This window comes from Tauraco erythrolophus, chromosome 9, assembly GCF_009769465.1.
Source record: "Tauraco erythrolophus isolate bTauEry1 chromosome 9, bTauEry1.pri, whole genome shotgun sequence".
In the NCBI taxonomy this organism is placed as follows: domain Eukaryota; kingdom Metazoa; phylum Chordata; class Aves; order Musophagiformes; family Musophagidae; genus Tauraco; species Tauraco erythrolophus.
The window spans coordinates 38,300,552-38,317,795 of NC_141473.1; the positions used below are offsets into that span (position 1 = coordinate 38,300,552).

A 17,244-nucleotide genomic window follows, 5' to 3' on the forward strand; every position below is an offset into this window, starting at 1 on the left:
GGGAGTGGTGTGGGAGAACCTGTGTGAACGGGCTGTCCCATGCCATGCTTGGCCACACCATGGAGAACCATGTGGTCCTTTGTTGGATCACATCACTGTGCTGGACCAAGCCACGCCATGCTGCTGTGGCCATGCCAGACCACACCATGACGTGCTGTACCAAGCCATGCCATGCCGGACCATGCAATGCCACGCTGCTGTGGCCATGCTGGTCCATGCCATACCATGCTGCTGTGGCCATCCTGGACCACACCATGATGTGCTGGACTAAACCATGCCAAGCTAGACCATGCAATGTCATGTTGCTGTGATCACCCCATGCTGTTCTGAACCAAGCCACGCCGTGCCGCTGTGGCCATGCTGGGCCACACCATGCTGTGCTGGACCAAGCCATGCCATGCCGAACCATGCAACACCATGCTGCTGTGGCTATGCTGGACCACACCATGATGTGCTGGACCAAGCCATGCCATGCTGGACCACGCAACATCATGCTGCTGTGGCCATGCTGGACCACACCACGCCATGCTGCTGTGGCCATGCCGGACCACCCCATGCTGTGCTGGACCACACCATGATGTGCTGGACCAAGCCATGCCATACTGGACCATGCAACATCATGCTGCTGTGGCCATGCTGGACCACGCCATGCTGTGCTGGACCACGGCACGCCGTACTGCTGTGGCCATGCCGGACCACCCCATGCTGTGCTGGACCAAGCCACGCCGTGCCGCTGTGGCCATATTGGACCACCCCATGCTGTGCTGGACCAAGCCACGCCGTGCTGCTGTGGCCATATTGGACCACCCTATGCTGTGCTGGACCAGACCATGCCGTACCGCTGTGGCCATGCCGGACCACCCCACGCTGCGCCGGACCACGCCACACCGCCCCCGGCTACTAAACGCTGCGCCGCTGGCCCCGCCCCGCGCCACGCGGCGGCCCCGCCCCTCCCGCCACGCCACGCGGGGCGGGGCGTGGCGGGAGGGGCGGGGCCGCCGCGTGGCGCGGGGCGGGGCAGGAGGCGCGAGTTCGGCGCCTGCGCAGTGCTCACTCCCTCAGCCGGGGGGGGCGTGGCGCGTCGCGCCTGCGCAGTGCGGCTGCCGGCGGGCTGCGGGCGGCACGATGGCCGGCTACGGCGTGGAGGAACGCGCGGCGCCTCACAGCCTGGAGTACCGGCTTTTCTTCAGTGAGTGCCCGCCCCCTTCATCCTCATCCTCCTCCTCCTCCTTTACCCTCATCCTCCCAGCTGGGGGGTTGAGGGGCTGAGCTCCTCTGGAGGCGCTGGGGGAGCCCCCGCGGCCTGAGGCGCGTCCCTCACCTGAGGCGTCCCCTCAGGGCGTCCCCTCAGGCAGGGCCTGACTCGCTCCCCCGCCCCCCCCCTTGCCTTGCAGAGGATGCCGCCGGACGCTATATCTCCCCCTTCCACGATATCCCCATCTACGCGGATGGCGGCGAGGTAAGAGGGGAGAGTGGCCACCAAGGCGGGTGGCTGGTGTGGCCTCGTTGTGGGGCTTAGTCCTTGGGGGGGGGTGTGTGTGTGTGAGTGTTTTGTCAGTGCTCCCCAGGGAATGGGGTCCCGCGAGCCTGAAATACTCGAGGGGGGCTCTCAGCTCCTTAACGCCGCTTCTCCGCGGAAGCACCTAACGGAAGCATCGCTAGATCCCGCAAAGAATGGGTGCCCTTTTCTCACAGCGTTGGCCTCGAGTAAAGTGGCGTAGGAGAAGAGAACAGATGATCTCATTCTCATATTCATGGCTGAGATACGAGTGGTTGTCTCAAACTTGCCGATTGGGGCACATGGAAGAATTTTGGGTTAAAAGAAGTAGGTTTTGTTTAGCTAAATGTCTACACGCGCTCCTACGGAGGTATATGCTTGTACTGCGTGACGTTTCAGGCTTGGGTTTTGACTGCAGTGAGGCCACTTGGTGCCTGCAGCATAATCAGCCTCAGAACAGAAGGTGAGAGTGTTAAATCCTTGCTGTAGCAGCTCCAGGGAACCATTTGCCTTGCAAGAGGTGCACGTGGGGAACATGCTGCCCGTAGTGCTGCAGGGCTTCTGCATCCTTCTGGCAGCCAGCAAAGAGTCAAATGAGGCTGTTCTGAATCCCTGTCTGGAATGCCCCAGCTCTAGGAAGGCAAAACACCTGTGCTTCCATTTTCACTGAATGCTTTTTCAGTGGTAACTCAGGCTCTCTGACTGTGTTCCTAACCTTTGTAGCTCGTTTCTTCTTTTAACACCTACTAAAGATCTTGTGCAGCTTGAGAAATGTGGTGGGTGAACTGTTCCAACAGGCGTGATAGAGAGGGGTGTAATTTGGAGGTGGAGGGTGGTTATGGGAAAGGAAAAGAGCACGCAGAATTGAAAGCAGACCCTCCAGAAGGTAGCTGATTTCGTTTTGGGGTGTGGGTGTTGTCAGAATACGTGCTGGGAAGTCTGAGGTGGCTTTTGCCTGCTCAGAAGGGAAAAGACGGATTATAATCATCAAAGACAGTGGCAGAGCGGTTTCTGTGGCTGACTGGGAAAACAGTTTTCAAAAGCAGGTGTCCAAATGATAAGTCAGACACGGAAAATCCAGATAATACTACATCTTGCAGACGCTCACAGAACAGGGGAGGAAAGAGCAGGGCTGTGAGTATAGGCATGAGGAGGGTTTCTGCGGACTGGTAATGATTAACAGGGGAAGCTGGACTACTGGTGCGCCTTCAGGCGCTCAGTGCTGCCTGCCAGAGTCCCTGTGCAGCTAATCCCTGCCAAGTCATTAAGAGAAGCAAGTATCGCTGAAGGTTGCAGTCCCTGAAGTTACACAATAGTGCTGGTCATGTTAGACCTCTTTCTGTTGCTGGAGTGCCTCTCCGCAGAGGTTTTACTCATTACTTAGCAGGTTCATTACTAGCTACAGTAGGAGGACCAGCTTGGAGCAAAAGGTTGTCTTACTGTGTCTGGGCTCCCTGATCTTTATCCTTAGACTTTTAAGACACTGAGAGGATTGCCGGGTGTTTTTTTCAGTCTAGGACTGGGATGTGCTGACCTTATCTGTACCTGTCTGCCTTGGCGTTGCGAAGGAATGACCCTGGGCTGCTCACTGGGTATCTTAGACGGAGGCGGATCTGTCAGGGGGAACTGTGAGCCTAGCAAAGATGCACCCCCAAGTCATCTTTACCTGCAAAGCCATAAGCACCTGCCTGCCCACTCTGATTGTCTCGTTCCCTTCCTCAAGTTACTTATAAATAAAAGTACTTCTTACTTTTTAAATTGCAAATGAGCAGTGGCCCCTTGCAATTAAAGGGATAAAAGGCATAAACTTCTGTTAGGGAAGGGTGCGGGCAAAGTCAATGATGTAAGAGCACTCGTTGCACAATAGCAATCTAATTATGGCGCAATACAGGTGCGAGGGATTTTGCAACGCTAACACTGCTTAAGGTGGGGATTAAAAATCTTGCCTGTGCTAGGGAGCAAGCTTTGACTTCTTGTTAAAAGCCGTAATCTCTTCAAACAGCAACTGTTAAGGTTCAAGCATGGAAAAGCTTGTTTTCTTGAAGAGGAGACTCTGACATGGATTCAGATTGGATATTAGGAAAAAATTTTTTACCATGAGAGTGGTAGAACACTGGAACAGGTTGCCCAGAGAGGTGGTGGATGCTCCATCCCTGGAGACATTCAAGGCCAGGTTGGACGAGGCCCTGAGCAACCTGATCTAGTTGGAGATATCCCTGTTCCTTGCAGGGGGGTTGGACTAGATGGCCTTTGAAGGTCCCTTCCAGCCCTAACGATTCTATGATTCTAACTCTCGAGAGTCCTCTCAGCCCAGCTGGAGTCAACGGGAGATGTTTGCAAGTGTCACTTGTAAACTAGGTACTGCAAGACGTAGTTCTGCGTTTCTCCCCCGCATCTTTATCCTTGCACCATGGCCCTGACAAGGTCTGTCAGCTTGGAGTGGGAAGCTCAGGCATCTGTCCCTGCTTCAAGACAGATTAGAATATTTGGGAGTGATGTTCTCGGTCGTTCAGGATGGTACATAGGTACCCATGTTATTAAATAGATGGCTTACTCCTGTAAGCCTTGTCTCTTCTAAGCTGCCAGGTGGTTCTTGCTGTGGCATTAAGCACTTTGTATCTCATAAATATGCCTAAACCCTCATTTTGTTATGTGCAGGACGGTTTGTGTGCAGCTGTCTTCGATTCACTTCAACCTGCTGTTCTGTAACCTAGGAACATGACGGAGATGTTTGTGGGTGGCAACTGCTGGAGAACATGTGGGTAACCTCAGTCTAGGCTTCTGCTGGTGCCTTTCATGCGATTAAATTTTGAGTGATGACTGACAGGATTACAGGACTTTTCTCAGCTGTATCAAAACCAGCACTGGAAAAAACAGGAAAAAAGTTATGGTTTTCATGCGAACTGGCCGGCTTTTGTGCTTACTTGTGTGTTCCCTGGTTTAAAGTGAGATCTTGAGATTCCTTCTTGTTCACTGATATTTTGCTTTTTGCAGAATGTGTTCAACATGGTTGTGGAAGTACCTCGATGGACAAATGCTAAAATGGAGGTAACTGTGTTACAGTTCCTACCCGAAGTGCTTGAGCTGACTAGTCGTATTGATCTTGCTTGCACTTGCTTAATAGTAAAGGCCTTAAAGCTGAGACTGGTAGAAGCTGCAATAACTTGTGTCCTTCTGTGGCTTCTGATAAAAGCGGCGTCTTTTGTCTCTTGGCCCCGTATGCTCCTTACATGTTTGAGTCGCCAGGAGATGGCAATGCAACAGGAGATGGAGTTGTCCAGTAGCTACTGTTGGCTTCAGGGTCAGCTCCTGGTCTCTTGGCTTGTCCGTCAGCAGCCAGCTTCAAAGAAGAATCGCTGGGTTTTCTTAGAGAGCAAAGTAGAAAGATTCATGTAACTTTTCTTTCAGATTGCAACAAAGGATCCCTTAAACCCAATTAAGCAAGATGTGAAGAAAGGAAAATTGCGCTATGTAGCGAACGTGTTTCCCTATAAAGGTTATATCTGGAATTACGGTGCTATCCCACAGGTACTGCAGCTCCTCTCAGTGGCTCATCCTTTCTGGTAGGGAGGAGGGAGGGTGGAGGATGCCCGTGTGTGTGTCTGACAACCATCAGATTAATGAGTGAGGTCAGCCGAAGGTCTGAACGCAGCGTTTGCAGCTGCCTGTGCCATCTGGCTAATGGAGAGAACCTGTCAAGAAAGCAGGGATACTTCTAAGTAGGGATCTCAAGAGGTGGGCTTGCAGCTAACGCTGTAAACAAGCTATTGGAAAATTTGAGGATGAGCAGCTGCTTTTAGTGGGGTACCTGCTGTTTTGTGCTGGGATGGATTCTGGAGCCAGTTTCCTTGTACAGAATTACAGCTTTTGAAGCCTCCGCTCAGTCATGTGTTAAGATGTTTCTGCGTCAAGAGCAAGGGACTGACCTTCCTACTTCCTTGCAGAGAAGTACGATAGGGATTGTGGAGAGTCCTTCAGCACCACCCGGGTTTCAGTACATCTTCCTGAATGCATCCTGAGGTCTGGACTAGTCATGTCCCGGCATGCAGAGATTTGGGAAGAGTGTTCCTTCTTTTTATATCTCAACAACCTTAGAGGTAGATGCTGCTTATGATGCAAGTGGGCACAGCGTCCTTTAGTTCCTGACCAGAAGCGTGTTTTAAGCAGCTATTATTTTTGGAGGCAGAGCACAGATGCCTTCTGGAGTCCTGCCTTTCAACTTACGTGCTAGGACACTGGGTAGCACAGGGTGTGAGACTCCACGTTCTTGTCACGGCTCTAGTGTAACAGCGTGTCTTTAATTGTTTTAATTAAAAGGAAACAATACACCCTGTCTGCCTTCCATCCCTGTCGCACTGCTATCTGGAGTTCAGGAAACTTCTGTTAAGAAATGAATAGGGAGAGGAACAGGCAGGCGGCCAAATCAATGAGTGTTCTTTATAGATGTGAACTTCACCTTTACGCAGCTGTGGAACGGAGGAGGAAGTCTGGAAAGTTGTTGAAAAAAGGTTTGTCAGTGGGAGGGAGCTGCTTACTCTTGGCAAGATAAGACCTTTTAACTTGGATTCTGACTGCATTCCAGCTGGTAAATAGTAGCTCAACCATGAGACCTGAAAGTGAGTGGGAAGTGGGCCATCATCTGTATCTTCGGGGCAATTGCATGCCTGAAATAAACCTGCTTTTTGCTTCCTCTTGAAACCTGAAAGTTCTTATATGTGTGGGCGGTTTGGTTGTTTTTGCAGACTTGGGAAGACCCAGGTCACAAAGACGAAAACACTGGCTGCTGTGGAGATAACGATCCAATTGATGTGTGCGAAATTGGAAGCAAGGTAATGTGCTCCAAGGGGTAACTGTCTTTTGAAACTTGTAATTAATGTCTCTTGGGTCAATTATCCAGAGACATTATTCAGTTCCTACCTCCTCTACCTTAAGAACGTGATGTTTCCCTCTGCTGCCTCTGGAGATGGTTGATGAGACCTTACAGAGTGAGAGGCTTGGGAACTGTGAGCTGATTTTGTGGTACCCAGCTGCTTGCTGAACTCTCACAGCTCGCGCGGTCTCCTGCTGCGCATTCCTGGGATGCGTCAGTACCGACAGCAAGGTCTTTGTCCTTGCAGGTCTGCTCTCGGGGAGAAGTCATCAGAGTGAAGGTGCTGGGCACGCTGGCGCTGATTGATGAGGGAGAGACAGACTGGAAGATAATTGCTATCAATGCTGAAGACCCTGAAGCAGCCAACTATAATGGTAATGGGAGGGAGGGGAAGGCTCAGTGCTTCCCTTTTTTCCTTGAGAGCCTGCAGGAAGCTTTCGAGTCAGGACATTGTCTTGCTCCGTCTAAGCCACAGTATTCATCAGACGTGATACTGGCAGGACAGCAGAATAGGATGTTATCAATCCTATAGCAAAAAGTTTTACTGCTGTTTATCCCAAATTCAGTCTTCTGCACAGCCTGGCCTCTTGAAGAAGAGGGTGGCTGTACAGCCTGTCCTCTGAGTGGAAGGAAAGGAGTTGTCCAGTAAGTCTCTAAGCTGTTGAATGTGCCCGTGCTCCTGGGAGCAATCAGGATATGCTGTGAAGATGAAGCACTGACTTTCCTGTGCGGATATCCACTTTGTGTCTGAAATGTTGCTCAGGCTGCTTGAGGAGGGGCTGGAAGGAGGGACAGCTCAGAAGAGCAGGGTGGTAGTGACGTAACTTCCATTACTAGATCTGGCTAACAAACCTTTTCTCCCCGACTAGATATCAATGACGTCAGAAGGCTGAAACCTGGATACTTAGAAGCTACAGTGGACTGGTTCAGAAGGTACAAAGTACCCGATGGAAAGCCAGAAAACCAGTTTGCTTTTAATGGTGAATTTAAAGACAAGGTAGGATTCCCTTTCTTCGTTACCACACTGTCCAAAAACTGAGCTTAAGGTGCGTGGGGACGCGAATGAGTAGTCACTGAGAGAATGGATTTCTACAGGGCTGCTGACAGCTGACTTCGTTCTTCCTGCTGTTTCTCCAGCCTACCATTCTGCTTGTTTCTAGCTCAGTGCTTGCAGGAACACTAGGAGAAAAAACATAGGGTCATCACACCTGGCTGCTGTTGGAAATTACCAGTCTTTGTTCCAGATGACAGCCTTGTGGGATCACTTCAGGGCTGGCAGCCTCCACGGCAGAACCAGACAGAAAACACCAGGTTTCTTTTCTCCTGCTCTGGAGCAAAGGGTGCTTGACATCATCCCTAGCTCGCTGGCTTTGTTCCACTGCAGCCTGGTGCAAGTTGAAGTTAACTCGGGAGTTAAAATGCTTCTTCCTCCAGGCATAAAGTGTTCGCTCCCGCCCTTTGAGTGAGGTTCTGCCTTGGCAGCGTTATTCCTCTGCCTCTTCTCTGGGTTGGGTCAGAAAACTTACTGCTCCTGAACGGGTGAAATCCTGCTTCTGCACCCTTCCTCCTGCCAGTCCCAGTGTGCCGCCAGCGGGTTAGTGGGGTGACTCAACTCCCAGAGCTCCAGAGTTGGTGCAGAGAGGGGGAGGGCCAGCAAAGCCTGGTGTGGGAAGGAAAGGGTAAGGGGGGCTAAAATGGAATTCACGTGGGAGCGGGCTTGTCCCTTTGGCTGTAGCACGGCACCGGGTTGGGTGGGCTGGGACATTTCAGTGCCCCTCAGGATGGGTGAAACCGGAACCAAGGCCAAGGCGGAAAACAGGGACAAAGAACCTCGCGCGTGTTCCTGCGGTGTTTTATTTGGCTCTGTGTGGTATCAAACCAGGATATTTATCGCTAGTGTTCACGCTAACAAAGAATTGTGTGTGCTTCCTTCTCCAGCTGACAGGTCGATGCTTGAGCATATACTCCCTTTTGTTTTTTTAAGGAAAAAACCTGTGATATGCTTGGAAGCAGATTCATTTTTAAATAGTTGCAAAGCTAGATGAGGTGTGGGTCTCTTCCTGCTGATCTGTGCAGCAACTGCATGATTTGCCTGGAGTGGAAGAAAGCTCACAGATAGTTCGGGATCAAACCCGACCCCTGGAGACAAAACCGAGTGGGAGGGACAGTGGGATGGAGGTGCTTTTATAATACAGCACTGGCCTAAGACTGGAATATCTGTGTTCACTTTCTTTCGGCCTCAAGCTCGCTAGGTGACCTTGGTGTATCCTCTCATCTTGAAAGTAAAACAATTCGTGTTGTAAAATCCCTGTTGTTTCAGCTGTTGTGCGCTGGGAGGTTGCTGTGGTTCCCGAAAGGGGCAGTAGTGGAGGAGGCCTCTTCCAGAGTCAGAAAGCAGCTAAAATCAGTCTATAAAGACTGGCCTCTGGTTCATGAAACTGATAGTCTGGAGAAGATGATCTAGTGCTTCCACGTAACGCGATGTTTGTTCTCGTCTTCAACTTTAGGATTTTGCTGTGAACGTCATCAAGAGCACTCATGAGCACTGGAAAGCTTTAATAGCAAAGAAAACTGACGGAGGCGAGATCAGCTGGTAGGTTAATGCTCACCATGCTGCGCGTGTTCCTTTCTCCTAAACAAGTAACCCTGAAACTTCCCTTCCTGAGCGGTGCCATGCTTTGTCAGCTGCTCGCTGTCTCCGTGGGCCTTCCCCTTCAGCTTGGCAACTACAACCATGATTCTTAATATTCTGTTATTTAATGCTCTCGGGGGACAGACTGAGCTCTCACGTTCTCACAAGCGACCTGTCTCTTCTAGCACAAATGTGACGGTGTCCGGCAGCCCTTTCTGCTGTAGTCAAGAGTGTGCAAAAGCTACTGTGGATGCAGTAAGTACAAATTTTGAGTCCCCTCACCCCAGCGTTGCGATACGGGGCAAAACGATACGACTTGTGTGGTATTGTAAACTCTTCTCTCCGTGTGAATAGCGCATTGTACGCCTAGAGTTTTTTGGGATGACTGAACACAGCACCTGTTTCTGGTTAAACAGGATGGATGTGGAGCAAGCCAGACGTTCCTCCAGAGGTTTCTCCTTGCCCTTAGTCGTCTGGGAGATGGAATCCAAAACAAGAGTTTGCGTGAAGGGCTAAACTTCTGAACCGTAGCTTGGCTGTCAGCTGTTCAGAGAGTGTTTAAATACTTGGCCTTTCAGGAGCTTCACAGTACAGGTCACCCTTTGAGAAAGGAAAGTCTAATTCCCGAGGGCATTGCAGCCAGGGACCTTGCATCCTTTGCAATGAAAAGCTTCAAGTTCCCAGTGCAGGACTTCTATCCAGTTTCAGGACTTAACTGCCTCTCCCTAGGCTTTGTGAAGCACTGCTGGTGGCAACTTGAAAGGAGTTAGAGGAACAGGACAGAAAAATCAAAATGCAAATATTGCCTCAGTGTATGGAAACGTGACTAGAAACCAGAGTCTCTCCACAGCCTTGGAGAGACTTCTAAACCCATTGTCTTGGTCTTAAAATTGCTGGTGTCCTCTGGTGGAGTCGGAATTACTTTGTGAGTTTTTGAAAGTGCAGCCTTCTCGGAGGGTATGTCACCAGCCAGGGACCCTTGTCTGTCTTTGGTTGTTAAATATCAGGTGAAAGCTCTTCAGAGCAGCTCTCTGAGAGTCCTCTGTACTTCTGTTCCACCACCACATGGTAGGTTTAAAAAAAGCGGGCTGCCTGCGACTGTGTGGATGCCGAAGCAGTAAATGCTTGTGGTCAGAAGCAGGTGGCACTGCAGCCTGTGCTTAGAGCAGGGCACCTTGGGCATGTAGGACATCTACGGAACGAGGAGGCTGTGGGATGACAGGACTCAGCGCTGCACGTGAGCTCGTTTATTCCCTCACAGCTGACCAGTGCTGGCTGCCACAGACCGACTCACGCTGCTTAGATGTGAAACTGTGCTCAGTCAAGACTTGTGCAGCTCTAAATGATGACTAATGAGCTTCAGGTGTAAGGTCAACCTCTGTCAACAGCTGCTGTCTGCTAATAATGCTTTTCATTTCAGGCGCCACCGTGTAAAGCTGCCAACCCCATCCCACCCGAAGGTAGGTCTCAAAACCCACGTTTACATTCCAACACTGAGCGGAGACTTCCTGAAAGGAATTCTCCGTAGGAAAATGAGGGTCTTAATGGATGGCTGGGTATGGCTTTAGCACTAGGAGAAATGAAGGGCCTTGTTGGACCTAACTTGTGTCAGTAATGGAGTTTAATTCCTTAATAACATCTGTTGTTGCCATACTTCCTTGTTTGGATACTTTACACGCAAAGTTTGGACATTGCTGTAGCAGGGACAGGACTCGAGAGGGAGCAGGAGCTAAGGACAGTGTTGAGAAACCCACAGCTGTGTGGCAGAAAGAGGAGCTAGGCTGTCACTTCAAACTCCTTCATGGGTAATAAATCTGTGAAGAAACCGATGTCTTCTACGTGGGCATGAGTTGGAGGTAAAATGACTTTTCCTCCCTGAGTCACTTGAGCCAGAGGGAAGCTGAGCTGGCTCTGGTTTGGTGTCCCCACCTGAACCGAGTCATGCAGGGATGCTTCTAATGGTAGCCTGAGCGAGGGAGACTTCTTCAGGAAAGCAAACACATGTAAATGGGGCTGCACAAGAACCTGCTGGGTGTGTGGTGGTGTTGACAGGAGCCAGGGCAAGCCCCTGTGCTGGAGGTGATGAGCGCAGTGCTCTGTGACTACTTAATAAGTGGGTGGCTAACAAAGGACTGACTCCCTCTTGTTGTTCTTTTTCTGCCCCACGCAGTTGACAAGTGGTTCTACTACCAGAAGAACTAAGGCCTGAGGATGAGTGGTGAGACAGCTGTGTCCTTCCCCCCGAGGAGTCACCACATGCAGGAATAGACCAGAAACATAGCTTCGGCGTCAACAAGAAGACCTTACCTGCGACTTTTTCCCGTTAGAATTCCGTGTCTAGCAGTGACGTGTCTGCTGCATCGAGGTCTTGCGGAGGCTAGAGGACATAATTTATAAAATCAGAACACCCTGCTTGTGCGTGGTCGTACAGTGTACTTCGTAAATCGCGACAGCAGATCGCTCGCCTGGTACGTGTATGGATGCTAGAAATAAAAACTACTGAAACCGGACGCTGCGGGACTCCCTCTCCTTCTCTTCCCTCTAACGGAGCCGAGGGGTGAACAGCGGCGCTTTGGCGAGTCTGGGCGGCACGAGGGGAGGGTTCCTCGGGTAATGCGGGATGGTGTCGCTGGGAGAAGAGACGGGGGCGGCCTCGAACCCGGGTTACACGAGGAGGCCGGAGCGGAGCGGCCGGTCTCGAACCCGGGACCTCCCGGGGCGGGGGCGGTGCCGCCGGGGGGCGGCCTCGACCTCGCGGCGGCGCCGTGGCGTCAGACGCGCACGGCTGACGTGGACAGCCAGCGCGGCGAAGCCGCCGTGCCGGATGTAGGCGGGGCGCGCGGGGCGGCGTATTTCCGGCGGGGAGCTGGCGGCTGCCGAGGAGGGGAGTCGGTGGCGCGGCGGCCCGGGGGCAGCCGGGGGTGAGCGGCGGCGGCGGCGGCCGGCCGGGCCTCGGGGCGGGGGGGGCAGCGAACGGGGCGTCGGGAGCCGGACCGGGCGGGGGGCGGCGGCGCGGGGTGACACGCAGGCAGGGCGGGGGCGGGGCGGGGGCCAGGCCGCGCCGCCCGCCCTTGAGGCCGCCGCCGGAGCCGCCTCCCACCCAGTTTCCCCCGCCGGAGCCCGGGGTTGACGGTGAGGCGCGGGGGGGGGGCCATTAGTCACCTACCGGCGAAACGCCTCTCGTCCTGCGCTCGGTTCTCCGGCCGGCCGGGAGGGGAACCGGGAGCGGCTCCTGCGTGGCAGCGTCCCGCGGGGGCGCGCGGCCGGCCGCGTTAACTCCCGGTGTGGTTGTGTCCCCCGCAGGCGATTAATCTTCCGCCATGTCCTTCATTTTCGAATGGATCTACAACGGCTTCAGCAGCGTGCTGCAGTTCCTCGGTAATGCCGCGCTCGCCGCCGCCCCTGCGCAGCGCCCGTCGGTCGCCGCGGCCTGTGGCCAAAATGGCTTAGGAGTCACCGACGAGAGCAGAGCGCGCTGGGGGGGGGTCCCGCTTGTACGGAGGCTGCACATCCACAGAGGGTTTTGGACACCGGGAGGAAAAAATCTGGGAGTCGTTTGAAGCTGTTTGGGTGCCAGTTTAGAAGCCCAGGGCCCGTGCAGCCCAGCGCCCTGCCCCAGGCAGAGGAGCTCCCTAACCCTTCCTCCTCCTCCTCCTCCTGGTGTCCGAGCTCACCAGCTTAGCCAGAGCCCACCCTTCTTTCTCGCCGCCACGGCTGGCTGGCTGGGCTTCTCCCTTCCTACACCGAGCCGCCCGCCCCAGCGTGCCTGGGGGAGCCGCTGGCGCGTTCCGGGTTGGAGGCTTGTTGCGGTGGCCAAAACTGCCCAGTCTGGCGTGGTGCGGGGGCGATGGTGAAGCTCCTCCTGCCGCAGGTGTGGATTCCGGCAGAGGTCCTTGCCAGAGGATGGGGCGCTGTGTGTCCGCAGCACCTCGTGAAGGGTAGGGAGGAATGAGAAAAATCCTGTTGGAAACCTAAGGGAAGGTTCCTGCGGAAGATGCGTACCTGGAAGTGGGGAAAAAAAATCAGTTTATCCGAAGAAGATGATGTGTTGTTTCGTGCTTTAACAGCTTGGCTGCTGCCATATTTTATGAGTTTGTTCAGTTTTCATGTTGAAATACCCCTGTGGGGCAACGGATCGATCCGTAACGCCCTTCCCATCAGTCACGCTTTGCCGCACGCTCTTCTGCTGGGATGTCTGTGAGAAGAGAATATGTCACTCATGGAAACATGAGCTTAGAAAATGCCTCTTGTTGTAGACCTTACTTTGCATTGCCTCGGTAGAAACCAGTTCGAGCTGTACTGGTTTTTCCCTGCTGTTCTGTGTCCGTGCTGGAAGTATGTAAATGCTCAGGTGGCTCTGGGAGAGGCGTTCGTGTAGAAACGGCGGCAAGCGTTGCGGCCGACATCCCTGATCCCTGCCGAGATCAACCCGCTGGAGTTTTCTCTTGCTTGTTTGTTTTCCTTCCAGGTTTGTACAAGAAGTCTGGAAAACTTGTGTTCCTGGGCTTGGATAACGCAGGCAAAACCACTCTGCTGCACATGCTCAAAGACGACAGGCTGGGTCAGCACGTCCCAACGCTACATCCCAGTAAGTCTGCCAGTCCGGCCTCGTGCCGTTGTTTTTCCTCTTTAATTTTGGAGTCGTGGCATGGAAACACGCCTCGGCAATAGCCCTGTGTGGCAGCAGTCGCAAAACGTATCCGAGGTGGCTGCAGTGGCGCGTCGGTCGCCCGAGCCGGCACGGATTTGCGTTTTTCTCCCAAATGCAAAAGGGACAGCCCGAGATCCGGCGTGGTTCGGTTAACAGGAGGCGGGGCAGGGAGCGATTGCAGATTAATAAGCATGTGCTTAATTGGGGAGGTAGGAGAAATTATTTTCTCCCGCTCGTGGTTTTTGTGAAACGACTCCATTTCAGCGACTAGAGGGAATTCCTGAATTCTACAGGATATCTTATATAAGGAGAGTGTGTTATGTTAACGCGAGTCCCCAACAAGTCCTGGCCGGGACGGCTTCTTTATTTTCCTGGAACACAGCCTGTATTTTTCCTTTCCAGCATCAGAGGAGCTGACGATCGCTGGAATGACCTTTACGACTTTTGATCTGGGTGGACACGAACAAGGTAAAAGGGCTGAGTGGGAAACACCAAATAAGGTCAGATTTCCCATTTCCACGACGTTCTCCGGCCACTTGAAGGAAAATTACCAAAAAAGTGGTACCGAAAAGCGATAGCAATTAGCACTACTTAATTATTTGTTGCCTGAAATTATTTATGGAGCAGTATGTGGAAAAAAACCTCCTGGCTCTTGGATACCAGTTGTTTCGGTGGTTCAATGCTTCCGCTTAATTCTGGCAGTTTGGAAAAAATCGCTGCCAGTTCATGCTCTGCTGCCTGAAATATCCTTAGCCATGGAAGGCTCGGACGTCACAGGGTTATGCTTTTGAATAATTGCTGAATTTTTATTTTTAGACTTTCCAGAAGTTCTAAGAAAAGGTTTTCTGCCTTTTTTTTTAATTATTAGTATTTTTTAACACATAAAAATACTGGCTAAAAAGTCAGCCTTGGTTGCTGAGGCTTACTTGGGAAAGCAGAGAGCGCGTAACTGGCTCTCCGAACTGCCTGGCGTGCGGCCTCAGCTGGTCCCTCTGCCGGAATTTTGTCTGCTGCCTTGAGGGAATCTTAACGGAGAGGGCGGCTCCCGCTGCTGGGGGTAGTTTTCCCGGTCGTTTCAGGCAGCGTTTTCACGGGGCGGTATTTGTGGGTTGTGTGTTCCAGCTCGCCGGGTCTGGAAGAACTACCTGCCTGCCATCAACGGGATCGTCTTCCTGGTGGACTGTGCGGATCACTCGCGTCTCATGGAATCCAAAGTCGAGCTGAATGTAAATAGACTTTTTTTTTTTATTGTTTTTTCCCTTTCCCAACACCTCTGAGTTGCTAAATTGTAAATAATGCTCTCCTTTTTGGGGCTGGAACGTGTGCGTAGGCGTGTTTTGAGAGTGCATTTGGACTTGCATTCCCAGTGCAGCTTTTAACGGTCCAAAGCGTGTTCTTAGAGGAATTTCCACGTTCTTTTACGCAGGGAGCGATCAGTGTGGATTTATGGGTGTGCTCTCCCAGAGCTGGAGAAGCCTGGATGCCCTTACTGTGGGTCAACCGTAGGCTCTTCTGGAGCAGCCTTCGAAGAGGTTTTGAAGCAGCCCATGGGTTTAGATAGGAGCTTCTTGTGAGAAACCTTTCCGGAGAGCCTCCTCTTCCGTGGGAGTACTGTGGCACCAAAAAAACAGCCCTCGTTGGTCACAGAGCTGAAACAAAAGGTTTTTATTTGAATTATCATTGTTTTTCCTCTGTCTCTGCTTAACCCCTCCGTCTTGCACGCAGGCGCTAATGACAGATGAAACAATATCCAACGTGCCAATCCTTATCCTGGGTAACAAAATCGACAGACCGGAGGCCATCAGCGAGGAGAAACTGCGGGAGATCTTTGGACTCTACGGACAGACCACGGGAAAGGTAGGGAGGCGTCCAAAGCCTGGATCGTCCGCAAGGGACGGAGGGACGATCCGCTTGCGCGTTGCGTTGCAGAACGAGGCCTCCGTACAGAAACTAACGGAGGTGTTACTGTGAATTTGTCCACAATATTGACCAAGCTGAACTTTTCATCATCATCATAATACTAACAACGCCCTTGGGCAAGTTTTGAAACTGCCAGAATTGTGCAAAACACGGTAAAAACCATTTTTTCAGTGTGTAAAAACAGTGTGGTTGGGGAGAATTGAACGTGGAAACGCCGGGTGAGGGTAGTAGAACGCTGCAAGGCTGCTCCTGGCGCTTGCTGATCCACGCGGCGACAGTTGCCTCTTGGATCACAGAATCATCATCTGGTTGGAAGAGACCCTCAAGATCATCGAGCCCAACCATTCATCCTGCACCGTCAGGGTCCCTAAACCGTGTTCGTCAATACCAAATCCACGCGGTTTTTAAACACCGCCAGGGATGGGGACTCCACCACCTCCCTGGGCAGCCTGTTCCAATACTTCACAACCCTCTCTGTGAAGAAATTTTTCCTGATATCCAACCTAAATTTCCCCTGGCGTAACTTGAGGCCATTCCCTCTCGTCCTGTCATTCATAACATGGGAGAAGAGACCGACCCCCATCTCCCTACAACTTCCTTTCAGGGAATTGTAGAGAGCAATAAGGTCCCCCCTGAGCCTCCTCTTCTCCAGACCAAACAGTCCCAGCTCCCTCAGCCGCTCCTCACAGGAGCAGGCACATCAGGCCGTGCCTGGAAAGCGGTTTGCTTTGGTGTTCCTAACGCCCATTCTCCCACACTCCTGGCTCTGCCAGTCCCGTGGGCAGGTCCCTCTCGCGAAGGGGCTGGCGGCGTGCGGCAGCGAAGAGGGGAAATTCCTGGGCTGAGAGAGGGGTTTCCCGAGAGAGGGGTTTTCCTAGACTCGGTCACCACTGTGGTTCCGTGAGGGCGGCAGGGATGCGGTTCTGATTTCTCTTTGGATTTCCCCAGGGGAACGTGCCGCTGAAGGACCTGAACGCACGCCCCATGGAGGTGTTCATGTGCAGCGTGCTGAAGAGGCAAGGCTACGGCGAGGGCTTCCGTTGGCTATCGCAGTACATTGACTGATAACTGGGACGGACACGAGAGTGTTAACTCCTCTGGACTGATCCTGTTCACAGCTTCCTATGGACTTTTCTATTAGAACACGGAAGGCTTTCCAACTGCCTGCTGGCATTGACCAAGAGACTCCTGTTTTTTCGGCTGCCCTATCGCACAGTGGTGACACAACTCTTTTCCACGTGACGGGGAGACGGCACCGTTCCGCACGCGGGTGCGAGTTGTTCCCTTTCAGTTCGGTTACAGCGGGGCCGGTGTGATCTGGGAAGTAAAACTCTGCACGCTGCACTGTTAACAGCTGAAAAAGAGAGCACGTCTCACCACTGTGGTTAATTGACTTAAAAAAAAAAGAAAAAAGCAATTATATTTTTTAAAGAAAAGCGTTAATGTAAACAGCGTCCCTTCTGACTTTTTAGTTTAACGTTCATCTTGTTTGGTCCAGAGCCTGGTTAGGGTTTTTTTAAAAATATATTTAACGATATTTAGATATTTCACAAATTACTGAACCGAGGTATCATGGTATTAGAAGTCCTCAATAAACATAGCGTTTGGGCTTAACTGAGCTGTAGGGTGGCTGTGCTGTGTCACGCTGACCTGACGACGAAGAGGGTGCCGTC

The 17,244-nt window shown here is 52.2% G+C and overlaps 2 protein-coding genes across 7 annotated transcripts; both read left to right on the forward strand.

Moving 5' to 3' along the window:
- Window positions 1-1,119: 1,119 nt before the first annotated feature.
- Window positions 1,120-11,504, forward strand: PPA1 (inorganic pyrophosphatase 1). 5 transcript variants are annotated; one of them, XM_086616664.1, is made up of 12 exons: window positions 1,120-1,189; window positions 1,395-1,459; window positions 4,493-4,546; window positions 4,907-5,026; window positions 6,241-6,327; window positions 6,616-6,742; window positions 7,238-7,365; window positions 8,876-8,961; window positions 9,186-9,255; window positions 10,243-10,245; window positions 10,421-10,460; window positions 11,171-11,504. In XM_086616664.1, the coding sequence occupies exons 1-12, from the start codon at window positions 1,126-1,128 to the stop codon at window positions 11,200-11,202; spliced, it is 876 nt and encodes a 291-aa protein (XP_086472790.1). In that variant the 5' UTR covers window positions 1,120-1,125; the 3' UTR covers window positions 11,203-11,504. The 5 variants fall into 5 exon arrangements, with proteins under 5 accessions (XP_086472790.1, XP_086472788.1, XP_086472792.1 ...); XM_086616662.1 differs by lacking the exon at window positions 10,243-10,245; XM_086616666.1 differs by lacking the exons at window positions 1,120-1,189; window positions 10,243-10,245 and adding an exon at window positions 4,157-4,256 and having other exon boundaries at window positions 1,435-1,459.
- A 368-nt stretch (window positions 11,505-11,872) lies between these two features.
- Window positions 11,873-17,185, forward strand: SAR1A (secretion associated Ras related GTPase 1A). Of its 2 annotated transcripts, none has more exons than XM_086616319.1 (7): window positions 11,873-11,921; window positions 12,304-12,378; window positions 13,469-13,588; window positions 14,054-14,119; window positions 14,774-14,877; window positions 15,377-15,508; window positions 16,520-17,185. In XM_086616319.1, the coding sequence occupies exons 2-7, from the start codon at window positions 12,321-12,323 to the stop codon at window positions 16,634-16,636; spliced, it is 597 nt and encodes a 198-aa protein (XP_086472445.1). In that variant the 5' UTR covers window positions 11,873-11,921; window positions 12,304-12,320; the 3' UTR covers window positions 16,637-17,185. The 2 variants fall into 2 exon arrangements, with proteins under 2 accessions (XP_086472445.1, XP_086472446.1); XM_086616320.1 differs by lacking the exon at window positions 11,873-11,921 and adding an exon at window positions 12,111-12,132.
- Window positions 17,186-17,244: the final 59 nt, after the last annotated feature.

Excerpts from the sequence above, each read along its gene's own strand:
- SAR1A (XM_086616319.1), top strand. The coding sequence starts at position 12,321 with ATGTCCTTCATTTTCGAATGGATCTACAACGGCTTCAGCAGCGTGCTG. Across the intron at positions 12,379-13,468 it reads CAGCGTGCTGCAGTTCCTCG|GTTTGTACAAGAAGTCTGGA; the intron begins GTAATGCCGCGC and ends TTTTCCTTCCAG. Across the intron at positions 15,509-16,519 it reads ACGGACAGACCACGGGAAAG|GGGAACGTGCCGCTGAAGGA; the intron begins GTAGGGAGGCGT and ends GGATTTCCCCAG.
- PPA1 (XM_086616664.1), top strand. The coding sequence starts at position 1,126 with ATGGCCGGCTACGGCGTGGAGGAACGCGCGGCGCCTCACAGCCTGGAG. Across the intron at positions 1,460-4,492 it reads TCTACGCGGATGGCGGCGAG|AATGTGTTCAACATGGTTGT; the intron begins GTAAGAGGGGAG and ends TGCTTTTTGCAG. Across the intron at positions 4,547-4,906 it reads GGACAAATGCTAAAATGGAG|ATTGCAACAAAGGATCCCTT; the intron begins GTAACTGTGTTA and ends CTTTTCTTTCAG.